The sequence below is a fragment of the Balaenoptera musculus genome, chromosome 15, assembly GCF_009873245.2.
Source record: "Balaenoptera musculus isolate JJ_BM4_2016_0621 chromosome 15, mBalMus1.pri.v3, whole genome shotgun sequence".
Classification (NCBI taxonomy): domain Eukaryota; kingdom Metazoa; phylum Chordata; class Mammalia; order Artiodactyla; family Balaenopteridae; genus Balaenoptera; species Balaenoptera musculus.
This window is the reverse complement of record NC_045799.1, coordinates 68,003,627-68,025,784: the sequence shown is the minus strand read 5'-3', so window position 1 is coordinate 68,025,784 and position 22,158 is coordinate 68,003,627. Positions and strand designations below refer to the sequence as shown.

The 22,158-nt window shown below is 44.2% G+C and overlaps 1 protein-coding gene across 2 annotated transcripts in view; it reads right to left on the bottom strand.

Annotated features, from left to right (window-relative positions):
- PRKCB (protein kinase C beta) overlaps nt 1-22,158 on the bottom strand; it is a 311,017-nt gene that overhangs the window by 27,419 nt on the left and 261,440 nt on the right. For both annotated transcript variants that reach the window (XM_036827010.1, XM_036827011.1), the window contains exons 11-15: nt 15,591-15,682; nt 13,777-13,839; nt 8,489-8,627; nt 4,331-4,411; nt 3,935-4,042 (exon numbers count right to left, since the gene is read on the bottom strand). In XM_036827010.1, coding sequence (XP_036682905.1) covers nt 3,935-4,042; nt 4,331-4,411; nt 8,489-8,627; nt 13,777-13,839; nt 15,591-15,682 — 483 coding nt within the window. The remainder of the gene's footprint in view (nt 1-3,934; nt 4,043-4,330; nt 4,412-8,488; nt 8,628-13,776; nt 13,840-15,590; nt 15,683-22,158) is intronic.

Genomic DNA, 22,158 nt, shown 5'->3' with positions numbered 1-22,158 from the left:
AAGATGAAACCAGACAGGCTTCCTCTTGTAAATGAATCCAAAGCAGCATGAAAATATCTCTGATCTCAAGACTTCAGCAAATGCACAGAGAGTAAAGACGGAGGAGTTGATGATTAATTAAAAAAAAAGATCGGCAAGAGGCCATCAAAAGAAGAAACCAAACGACTGGAACACACAAGACCAAGAAGCTTCCCAGAGCTGACCTGACACCAAGTAGCCCATGACGGTAGACTCCTTAGATTTTTGCCCAGGGCTTCAGGATTATGGGGGGGAGGGATGAATCCAGCAATTCACACCTACTCTGTTGGACATTTAGCTCAGCCTGATTCTTGCTACAGATAATTTGTCATCAGAAGCTACCCTCCTACACACACACACACATACACACACACACACAAGCACATACTTTCCCTGTATGCTTTACCTTCCAGGGGAAAAATAACTGGGCACTTATGTTCTAAGCTACTTCTTTATTTATATATTATATTCCTGGTCTTACCTGATTCTCACAATAACCCAATGAGTTGGGTGTATTACTTTTTACCATTTGAGTGACAAGGCAACTGACACAGAGATAGTAGATGGCAGAGCTGGGACTGGATCTCACCTCTGCTGACCTCTAAACCTTGCGTTTTTAGAGAAATAGATTACATGTGGTTCCCCAGGGATATGTGTGGCCTGGCTTGGTCAGGAAAAGTTTATGGAGGGCAAGGAAATTGGGCCAAGCCTTGACATTTGTATAGGATTAGGATGGCAGGAAAGAAAGGGTTACGAGGTCTTGGTTAGCACAACCAGTAACCCTATCAATAACGGCTTCCGTGTCCTGAGCGCTCCCTGTGTGCCCAGGCTCTGTGCCAAAGGCTTCTCAGCTGTAACACATCACTCTTTCATCTCCACAACAACACTTTCAGGCCTCAGAAACTATTATCCTCATTTTCCACATAAAAAAACTAGGTCCTGAAAAGTAGTCACCTACTCAAGATCACACAGCTAACTAGCAGAACTATGCTTCGAACAGATCAGACTGACCCAGAGTCTTGAAGCTCCACCTTACAGTTTCTTCTTGTTTTCACCCTAATGTGTGGCCAATTGGGGCATCTGTCTGCTTTAAGTTTGTACAAAGTGGGAATGGTGATCTGAGCAAACGTATACTAATTTTTTTTTTAAGGTGGAAAATAGGGTCTTTAATGGGATGGAAAATAGGACATTTTCAATTGGAATGGCACTGTTTTCAAAAACCTAGCTCACTTTCCATGTAGGCAGGAGAATGCCAGGCGAAGGAAAACCACTGCAGAAAACACCCAGCACTAATGCGAGGCTCTGCTCAGCTCCTGCACGCTGAACTCCTGTGCCCAAAGCCAGCCATGCAGACAGCTGGACTGAATCACTCTTCCGATTTCTGATCACCTCCCAGACAGATCCCCTGGGGCCCATGGTTCAGGAGGAAGCATTTGGCTGTTCACTTGAGCATTACCCCTTCTCTGGAGCATCAACCTTGAAGAAAAAGCCCACATGGGCCTCAGCCGACACAACTCAGAAAGCTCCCCAAACCCAATAGTAAGAAAGTCACCCTCGTTAATCCTGAAGGTTATGGGTCTGAAATTAATAGAAATCTGCTCTACCAGGGAAACTGCTAATTGGAGCTGAAGCTGAATGCAGCTGACCTGGAAAACCCTCTCCTCCATGACCCACTTAGAACCCCAGCTGTCTAAGCAGGCAGAGCTGTGAAGGGGAAGGTCTTGAGCATGTATTGAGCACCTACTATTGTGCCAACATCATGCAAAACGCTTAGCTCTTCTGTTACCTCATTTAACACTCTCCAAAACTCTGTTTAATGAGGATTAATATTCCATTTTTGGAGATAAACAGAAGCTCACAGATGCAAAGTAACGTGCTCAAGACCACGCACCTAGGAAGTGAAAGGGTTGAAATTTGCAAATGGTCTTGAGCTCCAAAATCTGCCACTTTAAAAATCCCCGTCTCGGGAGATGCAAGCTCAAAAAACAAGAGGAGGCTAGCATGTAACATAGCAGTGCCAGCATTAGTAACAGTGGGAGTAATAACCCAAGGGTTTTAGAGCAGAGTGCCAGACTCTCTTCTAAGTGATTTCCTTGTATTAACTCATCTAGTCACCAGAGAACCCTATGTGCAGTCCCATAGGTGTGTCCTCAATCTGTAGATGTAGTTGAACAACTTCCCGGTTGTCATAGGGCTAATAACGCTGGGATTTGAACTCACATGGGGATTTTTGCCCAGAAAAATCAGGATAGGAGAGGGCACATTCTATCTAAAGAGACCCTGGCTTCCAATTCAGCTGACTGATGCCTTACAGGAATGACGGACCAGCATGGAGAGATCAGATTTTTCAAGAGAAACTGGACAGCTGAATGTTGATGGGAAATCCTCTCATCTTTAAATGTTGGCAACTATTAAACAAACTGAGAGCTCATGTATGACCTCCTCCCTCTCCCCAACCCTGTATAATGTCTACAGAGGTTTGCCCTGGCCTTGTTCTATGCCCTCTCTTTGCCAAAGGGCCTCGCTTAAGCTCCTAATGAACCTCTCCATGCTCTGTTCCTCATCTTCCCTCTCCCTGCCTCATACCCTCAAAAACTATTTTCAACCTATAAATTTTAAGATGTTAGGGACTGAGACGAATTCACATATGTTCTCCCCAGGGATATTTGCATCCTAACCTATGCAGCTGACACACAAAGCTTAGGTGATGCACTGAGAGTGGGAATTTAGGCAGCATGGCAAGGTGCTTCTAGATCGAGGGGCTGGCCCAGCTGCTATAAACCACCTGAGTCTTCAACTTTCCTTCACCCAAGCCAGCTCACATGGTGTCTGATGGGTGAGGAAGGGCAGGGCTGGGTTGGGCAATGGGAAATCTGCAAACACTCCGAGAATCTAGGACTGGCGGCCCTGGTTTATCCAGACACACAGGTGGGCATGCTCTAACGCTGAGAATGCACTGGTACTGCTGACTGGTGGGAGGGAAAACTTTATAAAGGCAGCATCCCTGGGCCCTGTTCTCTGGGGGGTCTCTCAGTGTTGCTTTCATACTTCCATCAGTTGAAAAGTTACCACATTTGGTTAAGATACTTAAAGGCAGTGGTTTTCAAGTGACTTTTTTTTTTTACAATACAGATGCCCAGATTTACTCTCTGGGGTGAGGCTGAGGTATGTGCTTTCTGAAAAAGCACTTCAGGTCATCCTGATGGCACCAACGGGGAGGACCACTGGTCTCCAGGGACTCACCCAGGTCACTGTGAGCACATCCTGGCCGAACACAAGATGCATAACAAGCAATCCTTACCCCAAAACATGTGTCCTGCTTTGTTCACCGGTGCAATTTGCATACATCACAATGTACAAATGTGCGAATTTTTCAGCCATTTGTGGGTTGGGGAGGGAGTGCGGGTTTGGGGACACTCAGTTTGGGTCAACTTATCTAGAGAATTCCTTAAACTCAATACTGCTTGATAGTTTCTTAGGACAAAAGTCACACGCTCCTAGTATTAACTAAACACGTAGGCCCCAGCGCAGAGTGAAGCTGACGGATTCGTGCCGCAGAGCTCTTGTGTACCTGCCCCTGGGTTCCAGCTCTTTGGCAAAAGTCTCTGTGCTTCCTACCTCATTCATCCCATTAGCATTTTCCCTGTGCTGCCTTAGAGCCTGGAGCCCAGCCAGCAGCAAGACGCTATTGCAGGCAGTCCTTCACGGTGCTTCTGTGCAAATTAGAAAAAAAGCTCCCTTTCCTCTGGGCGGTAGCAGCTCTGTACCAGGCTCACAGGCTGGCAAGTGGGGTGAGGGGTGGAGTTCAGCCTCCACTGCCCCTCCACAACCCTGGGCAAAGCATCCTTGTGCAGGGCACAACCAGCACCCCTGTAGGTGGCGGTCCTGGCCGCAAGCTGTTAAGGGGCTCACTCACCCCTTTGCAGATGGCCACAGCTTCCTTGGACATGGACTTTGGATAAGCCACGTTGTGTTCCATGATAGACTGGAAGAGTTCATCTTCATCCTCCCCTTCAAAGGGTGCCTGTGGGACAGAGGATAGGGTGGGAGAAGGAGTCCTGCCTGAACCTCCCCCAACTGCTCCAAAACAACAAGCGCTGCTCCCTGGGGTCCACAGCAAGGCCACACTCAGGGATTCCAGGGAGAAGATAAGGAAAACTGGTGAACAGACTAGGGTAATAACCCCAAGGTCATGGAAGTCATAGAGGTTCAGATCTATGAGCTGGTATCAAGCTGACACTTTCTCCTAAAGAAACCATGAGGATGGGGAAGGGGGAGGACTTTCCTTACAAATCACTTAAAATTCAATTACCTGCCCAGCCAACATCTCATACAGCAGGACTCCGAATGCCCACCAATCCACGGACTTCCCATAGGGCTGATAAGCAATTATCTGGAAAACAGAAGGCATCTGTCAGGGAGACTGCAGGTTCTTGCAGCGGCTGAGACTGAATATGCACTTCTTTTACAATAAGAGTGGAGCATCCCTGGGGGCAGGGTGGTGGGGGGAGAGTTCTTCCTTTGCCTGTCACCTGCCTATTGTGAAAGATTAAATTGGCTGTCACAGTCCCAGATGTGGGTCTCTGTCAAAAAGAGTCAACAGGGAGCCCAGTGTCCACCCAAGCTGTTTCTTTACCTTAGGAAGATGGATATCCAGAGATACCCGCAGGCGGGGAAAACATCTGTGGATGTCACATTGCCTTTTTAAAGCACCTAGTATGGTTGTGTTATTTTAAATTTTAATACAGTGAGCGTGGCATTTTAAAGAAGAAAACCCATCTTCGTTTCTCATTCCTAAAGTAATAACATTTACACAACAATGTGAATATATTTAAGGCTACTGAACTGTATGCTTAGAACTGGTTAAGATGGTAATGTGCTTTTTTGCCAAAATTAAAAAAACTTTTAAGTTAAAAAATGTAATAGCATTTATTACTATTTTACTATTTATTTAAAAATATAGATAAGCTAAGAGAATGCAATTAAAATCACCCATAATCCTTTATCAAGAGAGAAATTATGATTGATATTTGGTCTATTTCCTTCTAGGTTTTTTTCTATTAATATATATTAAGCTCTGTGTGTAGGTATGTGCTTTACATAAATACTTTAACGTGGAATTTTAATAAAGTATTTTATTCATTTAGAATTTCCATGCTAATATCTGCACATCAACATAATCAGCTTTTACCTCTGCATAATGTTCCATTGGATGGATATACCAAAATCTATTTCATCAATACCCAACTGATTAGGTTTCGTCCACATAATTAGATATCTGGACATTTGTCCAATTTTTTTTTCCTTAAGATAAATTCCTAGGAGTAGAACTGGTGGATCAAATGGTACACATAGTTTTAAAGGTTTTGCTATTTATTACCGAATTGCCAGAGCATGGCAAAGTCTAGAACAGCTGTGTGACCATCCATCAGGATGTAGGGGTGTAAAACTAACTGTATCAAAGGGATTAGAAGGTGATACAGCAAAGGTTAAGGGCTGAGGATTGAGGGCCAGACAGTCCAGACTTGGAATCCTGACTGCTGTTTCCCAGCGTGTGACCCCGGGGGAAGTTACTTAACTTCTCTAAGTCTCAGTCTCCTCAGCTACCAAATGAAGTTTATAATAATATCTCTGTCATAGGGTTTTGTGAGGATGAAAGAGAAATATGTGCCTCTCACTTATTATGCCCTCGAAATGTCAGTTATGACTCAAAAGTTCTCTAATTCGGTCATGGTTTGTTTTACTCAACACATGTGTCTGAGCAACCTTGGCTATAAAGTAACTGTCCGTTTATCCAATTCCATCTCCCACCTCGGCTTCTGCCCTGAAATCAGAAGTGTCCTCTGAAGGAGAACTGACCTCAAGGGATGAAGAGAAAGCTTTCTCGGAGAACACCTACTGCAAGTGTTTCCACACTTTTAAAGTACTTCATGTCTCCTTCGATCCTCATGACAACCTAACAAGTTAATCCTTTTACAAAGGGAAATAGAGCCTGCGGAGGTGAAAGAAGTAGCCGGAGGCGATGGGGTTAGTTAATGGCAAAGCAGGGGGAAACCTGCCCTGAGTTTATTCCTCTCACCAGCGGGCTGTGAGCTGGAGGAGGATGCAGCTTCCCCAGTAACACAAGTCGGGGGCTCGTGCTTGCGGCATCATGAGCACCCGGGAACTTTTGAAAACCACAGATGTGGAGGCCCACCCTGCAGGGATTCTGATTCCATGCATCTAGGGTGACGCCTGGACATCCCCACTTTAAAAGCTCCCCAGGTGACTGTTTACTTTTTGGCAGCAGGACTTGTGAACCAGAGATCACTGAACTCATGGCAGATCAAGGAATTGTGTCTGATGTCCTAATCAGCAAAATGATAATAAAGCAACGTATGTCACATGCGGATAACTCCACTGGGTCCTAATAAAGGATTAAGTGCTTAAAGGATTACTTTCCAATTCCTCAAGTAATACACAAATACATTTACCTCGTGAAAAATTTAAACAGTACACAGATTAAGCTAAATTCCCCCTTTACGACGGCCTTACCCTCAGAGGTAACCAATGTTGTAAAATCAGTCTGTAATCTTCCAGATTTTCTATACTTTTGCATGCATATCTACATACTCATAAGAAACATATAGCAGTGTTCTGTGTATTAGTGTTATTTTCCAGAAATGGTGTCATATTTTATTTATTATTCTGTAACTTACTTTTTTTCTCTCAATGATATTTCCATATCTGCATATACAGATGCCTAATAGTATTCTGTACTATAAATCATTCAGTCTATTGCCCATCCCTTAATCAACAAACATTGTTCAAGGTAGTGCAGACAGGTGTGCTCTGATCTTTGTAAGGGCTGAACAATATTTCTTTCTTTTTTAATTTTTAAATTTTTTTTTATAAATTTTTGTTTTAAATCATCATTCTTTATTCTTTATTTATTTATTTATTTATTTATGGCTGTGTTGGGTCTTCGTTTCTGTGCGAGGGCTTTCTCTAGTTGCGGCAAGTGGGGGCCACTCTTCATCACAGTGCGTGGGCCTCTCACTATCGCGGCCTCTCTAGTTGCGGAGCACAAGCTCCAGACGCGCAGGCTCAGTTAATTGTGGCTCACGGGCCCAGTTGCTCCGCAGCATGTGGGATCTTCCCAGACCAGGGCTCGAACCCGTGTCCCCTGCATTGGCAGGCAGATTCTCAACCACTGCGCCACCAGGGAAGCCCTGAACAATATTTCTTAATATGAAATGTAGCACTGTTCCTTTATTGATCGTCTTTGAGGTTGCCTTCCGTTTTTCGTTATTTTTTTGTTAAGATTTTTTTGATGTGGACGACTTTTAAAGTCTTTACTGAATTTGTTACAATATTACTTCTGTTTTATGTTTCAGTTTTGTTTGTTTGGTTTTTGTTTTTGCAGCGAGGTGTGTGGGATCTTAGCTCCCCGACCAGGGATCGAACCTGCACCCCCTGCGTTGGAAGACAAAGTCTTAACCACCGGACCGCCAGGGAGGTCCCTATTTTTCATTATTAAAAATAGTGCTGCAATGAAGAAAGGACTTCGAACACATATCCTTCCACTTATGGAGTGTGTGTGTGTGTGTGTGTGTGTGTGTGTGTGTGTGTTGCAAACTAGATTCGTAGAAGAGGAACAGCTTTGGTAACAGAGTATGCAGGTTTTAAATTTAGTGCCAAGCTACTTAGTGACATGGGCCCTCCCGTCACCATTGTTACATATGAAGCCTTAACAGTCAAGAAAAGAGGAATTCTAGAATGTCCATTTCCAAGACTCTATGCCAAGCTCTCAGTTCCTTTCCATAAAAATCCAGTAACAGATTGCAGAATGCCACCTTTCTGAGCACCAATTCAGAGAAAAAGGAAGGCTATCATCTGGCACAAATTTTTGTACCATGACACATTGGGGAAATCCATTCTGCAACTGACCGTTTCCTTTGGGAAGGAACGGGGAGGCACTAAAATAAATCTTCACACTTTCATTTATATCTTAATCATAGGAAGAAAAATTCTGAGTCTTTTAGGATTTAGCACAACTACTGCATACCTATTAGTACACAGATCCTGTGTCATAAGTCAGTCCAGAGAATCAATCAATCCCTTCCCCCCCCTTCCCTCCCCTGAACAAATGTTTCAGTGTCATAATTAGGAGGTATCCTATGGCCATGAGCCATAGCAGCTTGATGAAGAATGTTACTGATGTGTGGTGGATGGTTCTTTTGAGTTTTATTTAAATTTTCTCCCAAACGTTGATGTATTTTGGGCCTGAGCTTCTGGATGTGTGCTAAGCTAATTTTCATGTGTGATCGCAAAGGAATAATTTAGAGGACAGGAGAAGGACCAGCCTGAGGTTTGCTTGTCAGGTACCCCCTGAACCTTTCCCAGCTCCTATGTGGCCACCTAGGGCCCCGGGGAGACATTAGTACATCAACACAACACAGACACACCTTAGGGGTTGGCATCAGCTCACCTCAGGGGCGATGTAGTCTGGAGTGCCACAGAAGGTCTTGGTTGTCACTCCGTCCCAGATGTTTTCCTTACACATGCCGAAATCAGCGATCTTGATGTGACCCTCAGAATCCAGCATCACATTGTCAAGTTTCAGGTCTCTGTGTAGACAGAAGATTTAGAGATTTAATTAAATGCTATTTATTTCAAGCCAACCAACAGCCACTCATTATGCACCAGACACTACAGCAGGGGTGTTGGGGGCACAGCCATGGGTACGACCCAGCCCTTGCCCTCCAACAGCTTATAATCTGGCAGGGAGATACAAGGGTGCACAAACCCCTGTGCTTTGCTTTTCCTACAGAGCCAACTGTGCCAAGCGTCTCAGAAGGACACAGTGAGACAGCAGCTCTGAGAAGAGTGATCCACAGACAGCTAAATAAAGGGCAGAGCATCCACAGAAGCTTCCTGTATCCAGGAGCATCTCCAGAGTTGACCTCTGCAACTTCAGGACCGCTTACATTTCGTAGGAAGATATGTTTTACACAAAATTTTTATTTTTAAAAAATCTCTGAAGATCATGGAGAAAAAAACGGATTGAGAGCATCTTACTTAACACCAAGTGCCCCAAGCTCTCCTAAGCCAGTTCCTAGGCCATGAACCCAGGAGTTTCTACTGATTCTTTCAACCAAAAAATATGTGTTGCACACCTACTATGTGACAGGCACTATGCTTTGAGTGAGGTATATACTACGAACAAGATAAACAAGCATCCTGCTCTTGTTCGGATTAAATTCTAGTAGAGGGGAAAAGACAATTACCAAGTATTCAAATCTATAAGCATGCTTATTATAGCTTCTGATGGATGGTACCAAAGAAATAAAAAGAATGAGATGGACAGGAACTGAAGGAGGTTACTGTAACAGAGTGTCAGGAGGGTGTCACCTCCATGGAGTGATGTCCTAAATGGCATGGGCTACACTCCCATTCTTTTATTTCATCCGTGTTGATGAGGAGAGTTTGATGTTTGGGGACCCTTGCACACTCCCAGTGTATCCGAAGACTCCAAAATCATCACACTTTCCTCCTCCCTAAACATTGACTCCAGTGTCATCACATGTTGGTGTTTCAGCATCAATGAGTAGGGACGATCTATGGGCCAGATTTCCTCAATCCCATTAGAAATCCAACTTCTTCAGAGGTAAAGGGATCTACTGTTCAGTTCAGATCTCTCCTTTAAATCATCCTCCCTGGGTGGTGGACATCTGTGGCTTCTGCCTATTCTAGCATCCTGGGGTGAGAGCATCCTACTATTCCTTTGAAGAACCACCTTCCCTGATTCTCAAGCCATTCTCAAGCATCCTAATATTCCTTTGAAGGACCATCTTGCCTGATTCTCAAGAACCACCTTCCCTGATTCTCATGGTTGGTGATGCTGCCCTTAACTTCTGGTTCCAGGAGTGGTCATGTGGCCCTGTCCTGGCCAGTGGAAATGCTGCTGGTCACAGTGACTGGTTCAGGAATGGCCACGTGACCCACTATGAGCTACTCAAAGCCCCTGAACATCAACATCAGCCCTGGCATTGTCGCTGATACCATCAGGAAAGAGATGAGCTCTTTTTACATTGGGATTGCTCAGGTGGTAGACAGTAAGTCTAGAAGTGCCAGGGGTCACAGATGGAGGGAAGAAAGCTAGTATAGATAAAGCAGAACTAGAGAAAGAGAATAAACGCTCATAACATCATTTGAGCCACTGGATCCATCCAGGCCTGAAGTGAGATCTGCCTCCTGGACTTTTCAGTTATGTCAGCCAGAAAAGGCCTCCTTTAACGTAAGTTAGTTTGAATGGAGTTGCTGTCATCATCTTCAACTAAACGAATACAACCTGAAAATATATCCTGGCATCTACTATCTGTGTCTGTGAGGTCTCTTCATCCAAGGGGAAGCTCACTTGCACCCCAGTGTTTACCAATAGCAACATTCCACGATCTCTGGTGCTGTCCGTGGTGCTACCCACATCCAGCCTTCATGCTTCTCTACAAGCCACAGAGGTCTCTGAAGGCCAGCTTGGAACTTAGAAAAGCTGACTTTGCAGAAACTTGTTTCACCTAAACATACCAGGTCTGCATGTGATTTGATTGACAGAGATCCATGACATTCCCCTCAGCTTGACCACATGCCCCCAAAGAGGCAGCTGGGGCAACTCTGGAAGTGAGGACATCTTCGTCTATTATAGAAAAGGAGCTTCAGGTGCTAAAAGCCAGCAGGTCATGGGGCTGGAGCACGCCCCGGTCATATTCACTGTCACATAATAGTGTTTTGATAGCCCACTCCATTCTTTTGTTTAATGTAATAAATACTCATTTCTGCTTCTAAAGGGGGCTGGCCAGATGTTTCATGTTCACAAATCCCTCAAGGGCAAAATCAACACACATTCTAGAGACGGCAATCTACAAATCAAACACTAAGTTTGGAAGGGTCGTTTGTCCTCCCCCCAACCAACATCTCCAGCCATGATCCTCAGAGAGGGCAAGTCTAGCATGATTCCTCATCCTCTTTACTTAAGAACTGTCCAAATAACTAGAGATCCAAATGAAGAAGAGGGGGATTTATAACATTTAAAGACTTTACCAACATGAAACCAATCTCTATGAAATTAAAAAACCATACATCTTCTGTCATGTAAATTTTTTTTTTACAGTTTTCACTTGATTATCAATTGCAAATACTGTCTCCACTGAAGTTCCTGATTGTGAGCAACAAAAACCAACTCTGACTATTTCAACCGAAAAAGGAATTTTTTAAAAGGGAATTGGGGAGCTCAGAGAATCTCCAAAAAGGCGGAAGAACCAGATTTGGAGGCTACACAGCCAGGAACAATGCCTAATTGCAGCACAGAGATGCGCCAGCAAAGATGCCACTGATGTCACCACTGGGCACAGACATCACCCTTTGTTCCATGAAGCCCTAACACTGGGCTCTGGATGCTGTCCCTAAGAACCGCTTCCCCTCACGCCTCTGGCAACCAGACATAGCTGATTGACTGTGGTCCCTCTCGATTCTACAGTCTCTGTTTTCTTGGTCACTAACTTCTAATTCAAGGTCTTCAGTGAGTGTGATGAGCATCAGAGCCTGAGTTGTGTGTCTGCTCTTCCTACAGGGAGGCTGTGAAAGTATCTGCCACGTTAAATCTTTAGAGGAGGATATGGACTCCATTCCTACTCACAAATGAAAGGGGTTCAGATGTTGAGTGGCTTAAAAGAGTGATAAATATGCCCTAAATGTATAAATAATGGAGGAAGAAAGAGAGAATGTGTCGTTAGCAGAAAAAGCTTTGCATTTAGGCACGGTCTAGCACCTAGAATGCTAATCTTTGCATTTTACGACTTGGACCAAATGGACCCCAGATCCCAATCCAGTTCCCTGCTAGACTGGAAACCTTGCCTTCAATCCCAACCCTGTTGGCAAGGACTCTAATCATTTCATCTCCTGTTTTCTCCACTGGGACTGGATTTTCTTCCAATAAACTTACAGTCCCCTGTTTGATCTTCTCAGCAACGCTTGAGTGCCTTGATTCTATTCTGGTGGAGGCCCATCTTGTATAGGAGTTAGGTTCAAATGTCAGCACATAAGGTGAAAACCATGTAGAGTGAACAATTACCCATGATCCCCGGTGTTTTGGTTAAGCACCAGCTGAAGTCACGGGCTTGAATTTAGGGGTCACGTCGTATGGAAGATAATGTGCACCTTTCAACACCAGAATTACATTCAGCACAAGATGCTCCCACCATGACAGTCAAAGGAGAAACTGGGGGAATTAGAGGCTTCACAGGTCCTGTCTCATGCATACGTGGTGACACATATTCACTGAGGACGAGCGTGGGCTGAATGACCACACAATTTACAGTTTAAATTATTATGGTTACTCTCTCTGTTTCTATTTCTTCACTGAGATCACACCGTGCCACGTAAAGCCACTTGGCTTCCTGACCTTCATTCCTCCATTCAGGAGCACACAGGCAGAGTGGGGACTCTATGCATTCCGGATTTGCTACTTCATGGAGTGAAAAAAAAGCCCCAGGACTCTGCAGGCTTCTGGCAAGGCCCTCACCTTCCATCCCTCCATCCCCCCAGGGCCCATAGCCTCACTTCCAGTTTCTGCCTTGAGATCACCAGGGCTAATCTCTTTATGCCTTTTAGTCCTATATTCTTCAATTGCTTTAGGAAGACCAGGCCTCCGAGGGTCTTCCCTAACTCTTCAGACCCTAATCTCATGCTCTGTACAGAATGACAGGCAACCCACCACCACCCAGCCCACACCAGCCCCCTCCCCTGCTTGACTTTCCTCCATAGTACTTCTCACTACTCGACAGACTGTATTAGTATGATTTACGTATCTGTCTTCCACCACTGGAATATGAGTTCTACAGAGGTGGGGTTTTGTCTGTTTTCTTCACGCTGTATCCCCACCATCTAGACTAGAGGCCAGCACATGGTAGGCTTTCAATACATGTTTGTCAAATGAATGAATGAATGAAACGGGCTTAGATGACTCTTCAGGATCTTTTAAATAGACCCTCGCCCATGCCAAGTGCCCTTTGGAAGCCCCGTGCCACGCACCAGCCTCCCTTGCATAACAAACCAACGCAAGCCTGCACTGTAATGCCATTTGCATCCGTGTAGTGTAAGGAGAACTGTACACCCTGGACTCACTGACAAATAGCAGCCCCAGGCTCCATAGTCTGCTTGCATGAGATATAAAATGGGATGACTCATCCGGCTATGATCATACACTTGCTCCTGCAAAAACGGGCAAATGCCAAGTCCTGAGCTTAATCCTGTCTTTCAGGGCAAGCTACTCAGAGATCCATTTCCAAATTGTAGTTACATAGCAAAAAAAAAAAAAAAGAAAAAAGGAAAGAAAAAAAGAAAGAAAGAAATTTGTTTCCTAATAATATGATCCAGCACATTCTGCCAGCCACGATGCTTTGCTTGCTCCCCAAATGTGGGGTCCACGGGTGAGAGAAAGAAGGGCTGGGTCCCCAGGGGCGAGCCTCCTCCTCTGAGAAAATGGTCTCACATTCGAGGCTCTGAACCATCACTGGAGGAAGAGCTTCTGTCACCGTATAGAGCTGCCCAAACTTTGCCAGGGCAGTGGGCAATGCTGCCTGGCAGAGCACATGCCCAAGTTAGCACTGGAGGATTCCTCCCCCACCGTGGATTCTAATTTTAAAAGCAGTTAAAGAAAGAGGCAGGGAAGGGAGGAGCTGAGAAGCCAAGGAGATGGAAAGTACAGCAGTGTTCACTTACCGGTAAATGATGCCCTTGCTCTGTAAGAAGAACAGACCGATGGCAATTTCTGCAGCATAAAATCTGAAATTAAAAAAAAAAAAAAAAAAGCAATGGAGAAATTCAAGGACACCATATGCTTGGCAACTCTCAGAATTCAATACAATACTGAACTGGGCATAGGGCATTAATGTTCCACCATGGATGGTGAACCATACATCTCATAAAACGAAGTATGAGAGTCTGGACGGATGAACAGGGTTTAGAGAGCTATGAGGCTAAGGACAAAATGGGGTGGGCAGAGGTTCAGCAACTGCTTAGTGGAGAGGAGGCCACGGGATATGATGAACTGGCTGGAGAATGATCATTTCAGACTACAGCATGACAACGGCTAACATCTGCTGAAGGCCTACCATCAACCTTGCATCATTTCAGGTTAGCATCTGATTAAATCTAAATAACAATCCCATAAGGTAGGTGATACTACTACTTCCCTGTTCCTCAGATGAGGAAACTGAGGCTTAGTGACAAGAAATAACTTGACCAAGTTATACAGCTAATGAATGGCACAGCCAGTATTGGAAACAGCATCTGGCTAAAGCGTAAGCTCTTCATGAAGGCCCGGAAAGAAACAGATTTTTGAGAGAACCAGAAAGCCCCGTTACAAAGGTTGGGCGGGCCTTTGGGGAACTCTGTAAAATGTCCTGACAATGTGTCTTGTGTGATAATGGAGTGAAGGTCAGTGGTCAATTAGATGTCAGAAGTAAAAGAAGAGCCAACCCATTAGGACTGTGCCAAGATACACAAATGGCATGACCTGGAGGCACGAGAATGCAAACCCTGCCAGAATTAGTGCTCATGACCTGGGCAGGTGGGAGGAGGGGGGCAAGGCTGAGCTGAACAGGAGCCAGCAAGCCTCTGCAACGATGGGATGGGGCCCTAGATGAGCCTCCAGAACTTTCTAGCGGGACAATGAGAGCCTGGCAAACTCCCTAGGAGAGGTTAGCGCTGCTGATGCTATGACTTGCCGTGCTCCTATTCTCCAACAGCCGGGAGAAACAGGATGAAATTTGTGTTCTAAAAAGAACAGACCAGCTGCCTTGTGGACTGAAGGGGACAGAATGAACTCAGCAGGGGAAACAGATTTCCAAAGACCCAGAGTCAGTCTCCCCACCCCAAGAGCCACAGAGCGTAGTCACTATGCAGCTTGAGCCTTCATCTCCCTGGAACGAGGGCATCTAAGAGGGAGAGTGGTGTCAGACAGAGAACGTGAGCAAAGAAGATCTGGGTCAGAATTCTGGATCTGCCTCACGCTAGCTCTGTGACCCTAAACAAGTCTCTAAAAACTCTCTGGGCCTGGCACATAGTAAGCTCTCAATAAATATCAGCAAAGGAATACACAAAACCTACAATGACATTCCCCAAGGAAGCTATAGGGCTTTCTCTATGAGCCAGGGGCAAAACTTAGAGATAGGGACTTCCCTGGAAGTCCAGTGGTTAAGACTCCACGCTTCCAATTCAAGGGGCGTGGGTTTGATCCCTGGTCAGGGAACTAAGATCCCACATGCCACGCAGCGCAGCCCCAAGAAACGTAGAGATAAAGAAATAGCTGTGGCTTTCAAGCTTCAAGTTCTTAGCTGGTGTCAAGAAAGAAAGAAAGAAGTATCCCATCTCAGCAGAACACCTTTTGCCCCGGCCATGTATTTCTCAGAAGCCCAAGATGTTTAAAGAAAAAGCTCAAGATGTTTAAAATCCCTATTCGACTAAGAACCCAAAAGAACTAACAACCCACCCATTTATCCCAAGGGAAAAGCACAGCACCAGTTCTCACTTACACAGCGTGAGGTTCCTTGAACCGGCCCACTTGTTGGATGTGGTACATGAGGTCACCACCATTCACATACTCCATCACAAAGTACAGGCGGTCCTGGGAGAAGACAGTGAAGAGCAAAGTCAGCCTCTTACAGTTTCTTGGGTTCCAAACGGAGAGCAGGTAATAGCTGGGATTTATGTTCAAAACCACCAGGATTCTATGACAGGTTGGGTGCACTGTTTCCCCAAGCGGAGTATTTGTGCCACTGGAAGTATGCAAGTGACCACAGGCAGTATGTGAATTGTTTTTTTAAATTAATAACGCTAACTTTATACTTGTCGGTACTGGAAAATATAATTAGCACATTAATCTCGTGACTTAGTGGCTATCATTGTTTAGTAAATCTTATTTTAATAAACAGTGGAGACTATTAAGCGAATCATATACAGGTAATAGGTAAGCTGTGGGAGCCAGCCCCCGCCATGTCCCCTGTGATTTCCACTGCCCGGTGTTCACATCCTGGTGTAGTCCCTTCCCTCTGAGAATTGGACTGACTTGTCTAACCAACAGGATATTGTAAAAATGACAGTGTGTGGCTTCTGGGACTGGTCGCGTTGTGAAATATGTGTTTCTGTCTTACTTATATATTGGGGTGGCTGGGTCGCTGTGTAAAAGGGGGTTTGCTGTCAAAAGTCGCCAAGCTATTGTACGGGGCTGTAAGACCAGGAGGGGGGTAGCAAAGAAGTGATGTGTAGGGCAAAGGGTCCCTATGAAATCAATATAGGATTTGAAGTCTCTTTCCACTACTTACTAGCTGTGCAACAGATGTTACTTAACCTCTCGAATCTCCAGCTTTCTCTCCACCTGTAGAGTGGACACGACCCACCTGCCCATAGAGTAAGTACCAAGATGACGTATGTGAAGTGTTCTAACAATGATGGCGGCCATACAACAAAGGTTTAATCCACCACTGAAAAAAAGCCTTCCTTATAGTGCACAGAACTTTATCTTACATATAACAGTCATGTGTGCATTTATCAAATGTGTATTGAGTGTACAATAATTAGAATAAAAACAACGAAATGAAGCTACCACCTGGCGAGCACTATGTGACTCAGCTGTGCGCTTTGCATATTTTGTCTCATTTTTCTCTCTAAACAACCCAACATGACAAACATTACCTTTTTCCCCTGGCAGGATTTGAACCCCGGGCAGGTTGGTTTCAGAGTCTACACTTGTAACCTCATATTATGCAGCTTCCCGTGTAAGGTTCTGACCCAGACATTGTATGGATGTGTGGGTGTGTCCTCCCTTCTGGGAGCTTCTGGTCCAGGGGAGAAGAGAAGGGACGTCAAAAAAAAGCTGGCAGACCACAAGGGACGGGTACAGGTTAATCAATTATTTTTGAAATGTGGAAGGACTTTCTCAGCCCGACTCTACTTCACCCTCTCAACATCTCTAATGAGAGGCAGAACCCTCCACTCCAAGGCATATGAGGTTTGCAAGAAGGTCACTTACAAGTTAGTGGCAGAGTGGAGACAGTCAGCCAGAACTGCCGACACCCTGCCCCTGGTTCTTTGGGGGTTTTCTGATAGAAAACAAGCCTAAAAATAGCATCTGTCTTTGCTGCACGTTGAAGAGAACCAAAACACTTGCTTTTAAAAATTATTTTTAAAACTAGCAGATGGCATCGGCCACAGAGAGAGAAGTAAGTGAGGGAGAGATTTCAGTTGCTTGCTCTCTGCTTGGAAGAACTCAGCTTGCCCCCCCCCAGACTCATTAGTCAGAATCCCAACATCAGGGAGAGAGCTCCACGGTGGGTAATGCCATGTTCTGTGGTCTGTTTCTACCACTCACTGTATTCGGGGCAACCCTGAGATCTGTCATCTTCGAACTGTACTGAGTGTGGCGTTGGCACACCAGTGCTTCAGCTATTAAACATTATGGTTTGCATCTTGCTGTCCTTTCATTTTCCGAGCAAACACTTAATGATGCCCACTCTTTGCCAGGCTCTTCTACTGCCAGAGATACTACTGTGAATGATCCGTGGTGCCCGACGTTAAGGATTCCCCCAGGCAAGTGGGGAGACCAGATAAACTTCCAAATGGCAATGTTTCCCAAAATGAGGTGGGAGATAATTTTAGGTGGGCTATGTTTTTACCATTAGAGTTTTGTGTTTATTTTAATGCATATTATTAAAAATATAACTAGCACCTGAAGCCCCTGATTTGATGGCTATTATTGCTGAGGAGGGAGAGTAGAATGCATGGAGTTACAAAAGAGGAGATGTGAGCAAGACATGGGATCAGATTATGATGAACTGCAGAAGGCCATCCACCCAAACGTCAGTCATCTCACTTACGTTAAGATCTTTACCATGTTGTTCTAAATCATCTACTGAAATTTACTTATTTTAAAATGTTTTTTATTAACTTACCTTATTATTTTTTTTTTTTACTTAAACACAGTTATTTAAAAATTTTAAAACTTCATACCAAAGTCATAAATGGAGATTCATTGTCTCTGTAAAAAAATAAATGCCTCTCTGGAGTCTATTGACTCCATGCTATCACCAGTCTGGCTTTGGTACATCAATCCCTTAAATGACTTATTTTTAAAATAAATGCAATTTGCCCATGTACTTCACCTCCCACTCCAACACAAGGAACATCAAAATTTGGAAAACACTGCCAGTGGCAATCTAGAGCCCATCTTGAGCAGAGAAGTGAATTTTAGAACTTTTATCGAGCATTTATGTTTGCAATTCATGGTATTAGGTGTTAAAAGGGCAAAAATGATAAGGTACAGGTCTTGCCGTCAGAAAATTCAGAATCTTGGTTAATTCCATAGGAATTCAGAATCATGGTTAATATACAACTAACTAAAGCCATCATCTAAAGTAGGATGCGTTCAGAGAAATTTCACGAGAGGTACAAAGAGTGAGCTCTGGGGACTTCAGCTCACCCACTACCTCCAATTCTGACATAATTATTCCCCCCATAGTGCCCTGAAATCTGACTTTGTTCCCCACGCTTCCTATAAAATTATTCCAAGGCTTCACAGATCTTTCTCATAGTCACGTGCAGTGGGTTTGGATCAGGACCTACTTGCTGACCTCTCCTACATGGACATCGGAAAGTATGTATTGAGTATGGACTCCAAGTCCAGCTTGGCCCCTGCTACCTGCTCTGTTTTCCAAAGAGGACTTGTCACAGCTCAAAACATCAACTCTCATCGCTCTAGGCTGATGAATCTCGACTTCAATTTCTATCCTCTCCCTTTCTCCTGAGCTCCAGTCAGCTCCAGCTGGCTACAGGACGTTTCTACGTGGGTGTTCCACTGTCAACTCCAATTAAAAGCTCCGAAAGGCAAGCTCACCATCTTTCTCTTCAAACTAGCCAGTCTGCTCAACTTTCAAAGTGTTTCCTCCAAATTATCATCGTTATTGCGGTTATTCTTCATTTACACACTGCCCTTGTCTCCGAAGCGTGAAACGACTTCAGTTAATTATAAATTTCCTTTCTCCGTGACCGCTCATGTTCAATCAGTAAATAAATAAAATTAAATATCTGTCTGTCACCGCAGCGTGCAAAATGGTTGGATAGAATTTTTCAAATTTGGAGTGTGAATATGAGGATAGTCTGATTTAAAACGATGGCTGGATTGCATGTGCAGAATTCACCAGGGGAGGCCCTGGATAGGGCAGGGCATTTAAAGAGATAATCACTGTTCCTCCAAGACAGCTGAAAGTGGGATGTGACACAATGCCCATGTGACTGCCAGGAGGACACTTGCCACTTTTAATAAGATACCATGGACAGAGAAAATCAACAATGTGGGCAACTCTAAGCGTGTACCCTGCTCTAAGGTGAGTTGCATAAGCGCTAATCTATTTAATGATCTTTAGTGATTTTCCAAGCTGGTCAGTGAATCAATCCTGTCTGTAAACTGTTCCTCTTACTGCAAAGATCCATCTGTTTCTATCAAGAAGCTGTGCAGTTAAGAGCCTTAGCTGTGGCATGAGCTAATACTGGGTTCAAGGGCCGGTTATCCTGCTTACTTACTCTGAGACCTTGCATCAGTTACTTAAACTTCCCCTGCCTTCCTAAAGGGGCAGGAATAGCTTCTTTTCCATATGGGTTTGCAAAGATGTAACAGATAATGCATGGAGTCCATGCAAACTCACAGAGGCTCACTCAAGTGAGCGTGTGGACACCTTCTTTCCTCTGTATTCTATAGCCTAAGAATCACTATCAGAATCAAGCAACTTGATGCTCCTCTAACTGTATTTTCTGCTTTCTAAGCTTTGCCCTTCCACATAGAGAGCAAAGTTCTCAAGGGCTAGGGCCATCTCTCTTCTTCCTTGGAATTCTATGGACCTTTGATTATTGAATGAATATGCAAAGGCCACCATCAAGAGGGCAGAGAGAACCAGGCTGTGTCTATTCCTCCCCACCCCAGCTCTATATGCCTGGGTTGCATTCCTGGGTCCTTTCCTGCACTCAAGATTCTTGGATGGCTTTAGTTGCCTGAGGCCCAGACACCTATCAAGCTCTCTCCAGCTTCCTCTCCTTGGATGCATTGAATACCATGTTTGCACTGCTAGCTAGCAGCAGGCTATGTCCTGCTCCAACCCACTTGGTCTCCTTGGATTCCAGATGGCGTCTCCCACCTGACAAGAGCACCAATTATTCCGTCCCTGTAGATACAACCCCTTCTTAAAGGTTCCTGCTAAATTAGTAGCCAATTACTAGGTGATTGGGCTAGGAATAAAACAACTGACCTATGCTGAATCAATCAGATTCTCTTTCCTGTGTATGAATTGGAACTCGGGGAATTTGGTGGGTAGGCAAACTGCAAGGGACTAGGGAAGCCATGTTACCATGAACAGGGGAAAAAACAAAGAAAGCAAGGAAAAAGAAACAGAGATCTAGTCTAGAAAGCTTTGAAGTTACAGTTTCTAGATCTTCATGACGCTCAGGTACATCTTTGCCTTTGGGTTGTTTTTCTTCCAATAATTCTTTTTTTTTTTTTTAACAACAGCTAGTTTGGAAGAGGTATTCTGTTTCCTGCAACTCAACCATGGCCAACTGAGACTACGGCCAAGAGTTTCCTACAGCAACGCCCTTACATTAAACTATATCCTTGGATACTGCTGCCAACCCAGAGTTGACCCCGAGTTACCAGGACCCCTTGGACACTCTCGGTGCTCAATGGACGTGTCGTCAGGGGCCAACTCTGCAAGGGGAATCATCCTCATCCCCCTCCCTGTCCCTTTTTGCATTCTGGGTTGATGCCCCTCCCAGCATGCCTTGCAACTGAGTTCTTGCTGGGCTACAACAGCAAATTTGGGGAGGAAGTAATTCCTGTCCTTCAATGACTCATAAAATCTAATTCTATTTAAAAAAAAAAAAAAGAAGTGCATATGTTCAATTGAAAAGAAAACATTTAAAATAGATGTTTTGCTAAGGAGACTTAACTGCCTGTGCCCACTGGCGGTCGGGAAACTGCATGAATGTGCTGGGCTGACAATTGTACCCGGGAAAAACTGCAAAAGGGCTGGAGGAAACATAATCCTTTTGTGCCCCTCCAGCCAGGTGCCCCTCCAGCCCAGCTCAAATAATGCGGGTAGCCTCCCTTTTTGTTTGTTCTGCACTTTGTACACCACCTCTTCTAATCCTCACTTCTTATGTCACTTTAAAGATGATGAAACCAATATGCAGATCTGTTAAGTGACTTCCTGGAGGTCACACAGCCAGTAATCATAGACCCAGATTTATCTGACTGAGAAGCTGGTGCTTATCCCTTTATGCTTCTAGAACAACTGGCCTAAACCCCATTCTCCGAAGATCAGTTCCTCTAATGAGCAATTCTCTAAAAACTCAACCCCCTTCTGATGGCTTTTGTATCTGTGTATTTGAGTATTAACTTTTGCCATCTTGTGGCACATTGAACACTTTTAAAGTGTTTTATTATCGACTCTCCTGAAATAATATAAATTCAAAATGAAGACAATTACCCACTGGCCCCTCGCTAAATCAAATCAAAGTTTCGATTTATCTGTGTCTCTGATTCTTTTCCGTGTGCAGATTCAATTAACACATTTAGAATAATCTTTTAAATAGAATGTAATATCTTACATTTTCTGTTAACATCGCGCCATGCATGCTTTTCAAGGATCTTTAAAATCCAGTTGTCTAAGAATACTTCTGATGTAACTTTGCTTTTCTAAACAAGTTTTTAGAAATTAAATTTGTATCGTTTTAAGAATGACAAAAATTGTTTTGTATATTGGTAGGGTGTCTTTTTCCTTTTTATCTATTCTGACCACCTTCAAGATTTTTCTGTTTTATCAAGGATCTTTTACCTTCCAAATTCTAAGTCTTTAGCAAAAAAAACATATCAAATTTGCAGCATGTTATAATAAATTTGTCATTTTTTAAAAGTAGCTGATTCATAAAAGAATTCTGGGTCACAAAATACAAAATGACACTCCACTCAGGCTACGCTGGCCTCCTTGCTGCTCCTCAAATATGCCGAGCATGTCCCTGCCTCGGGCATTTACACTCACTCTCCCTGCTGTCTAGAAC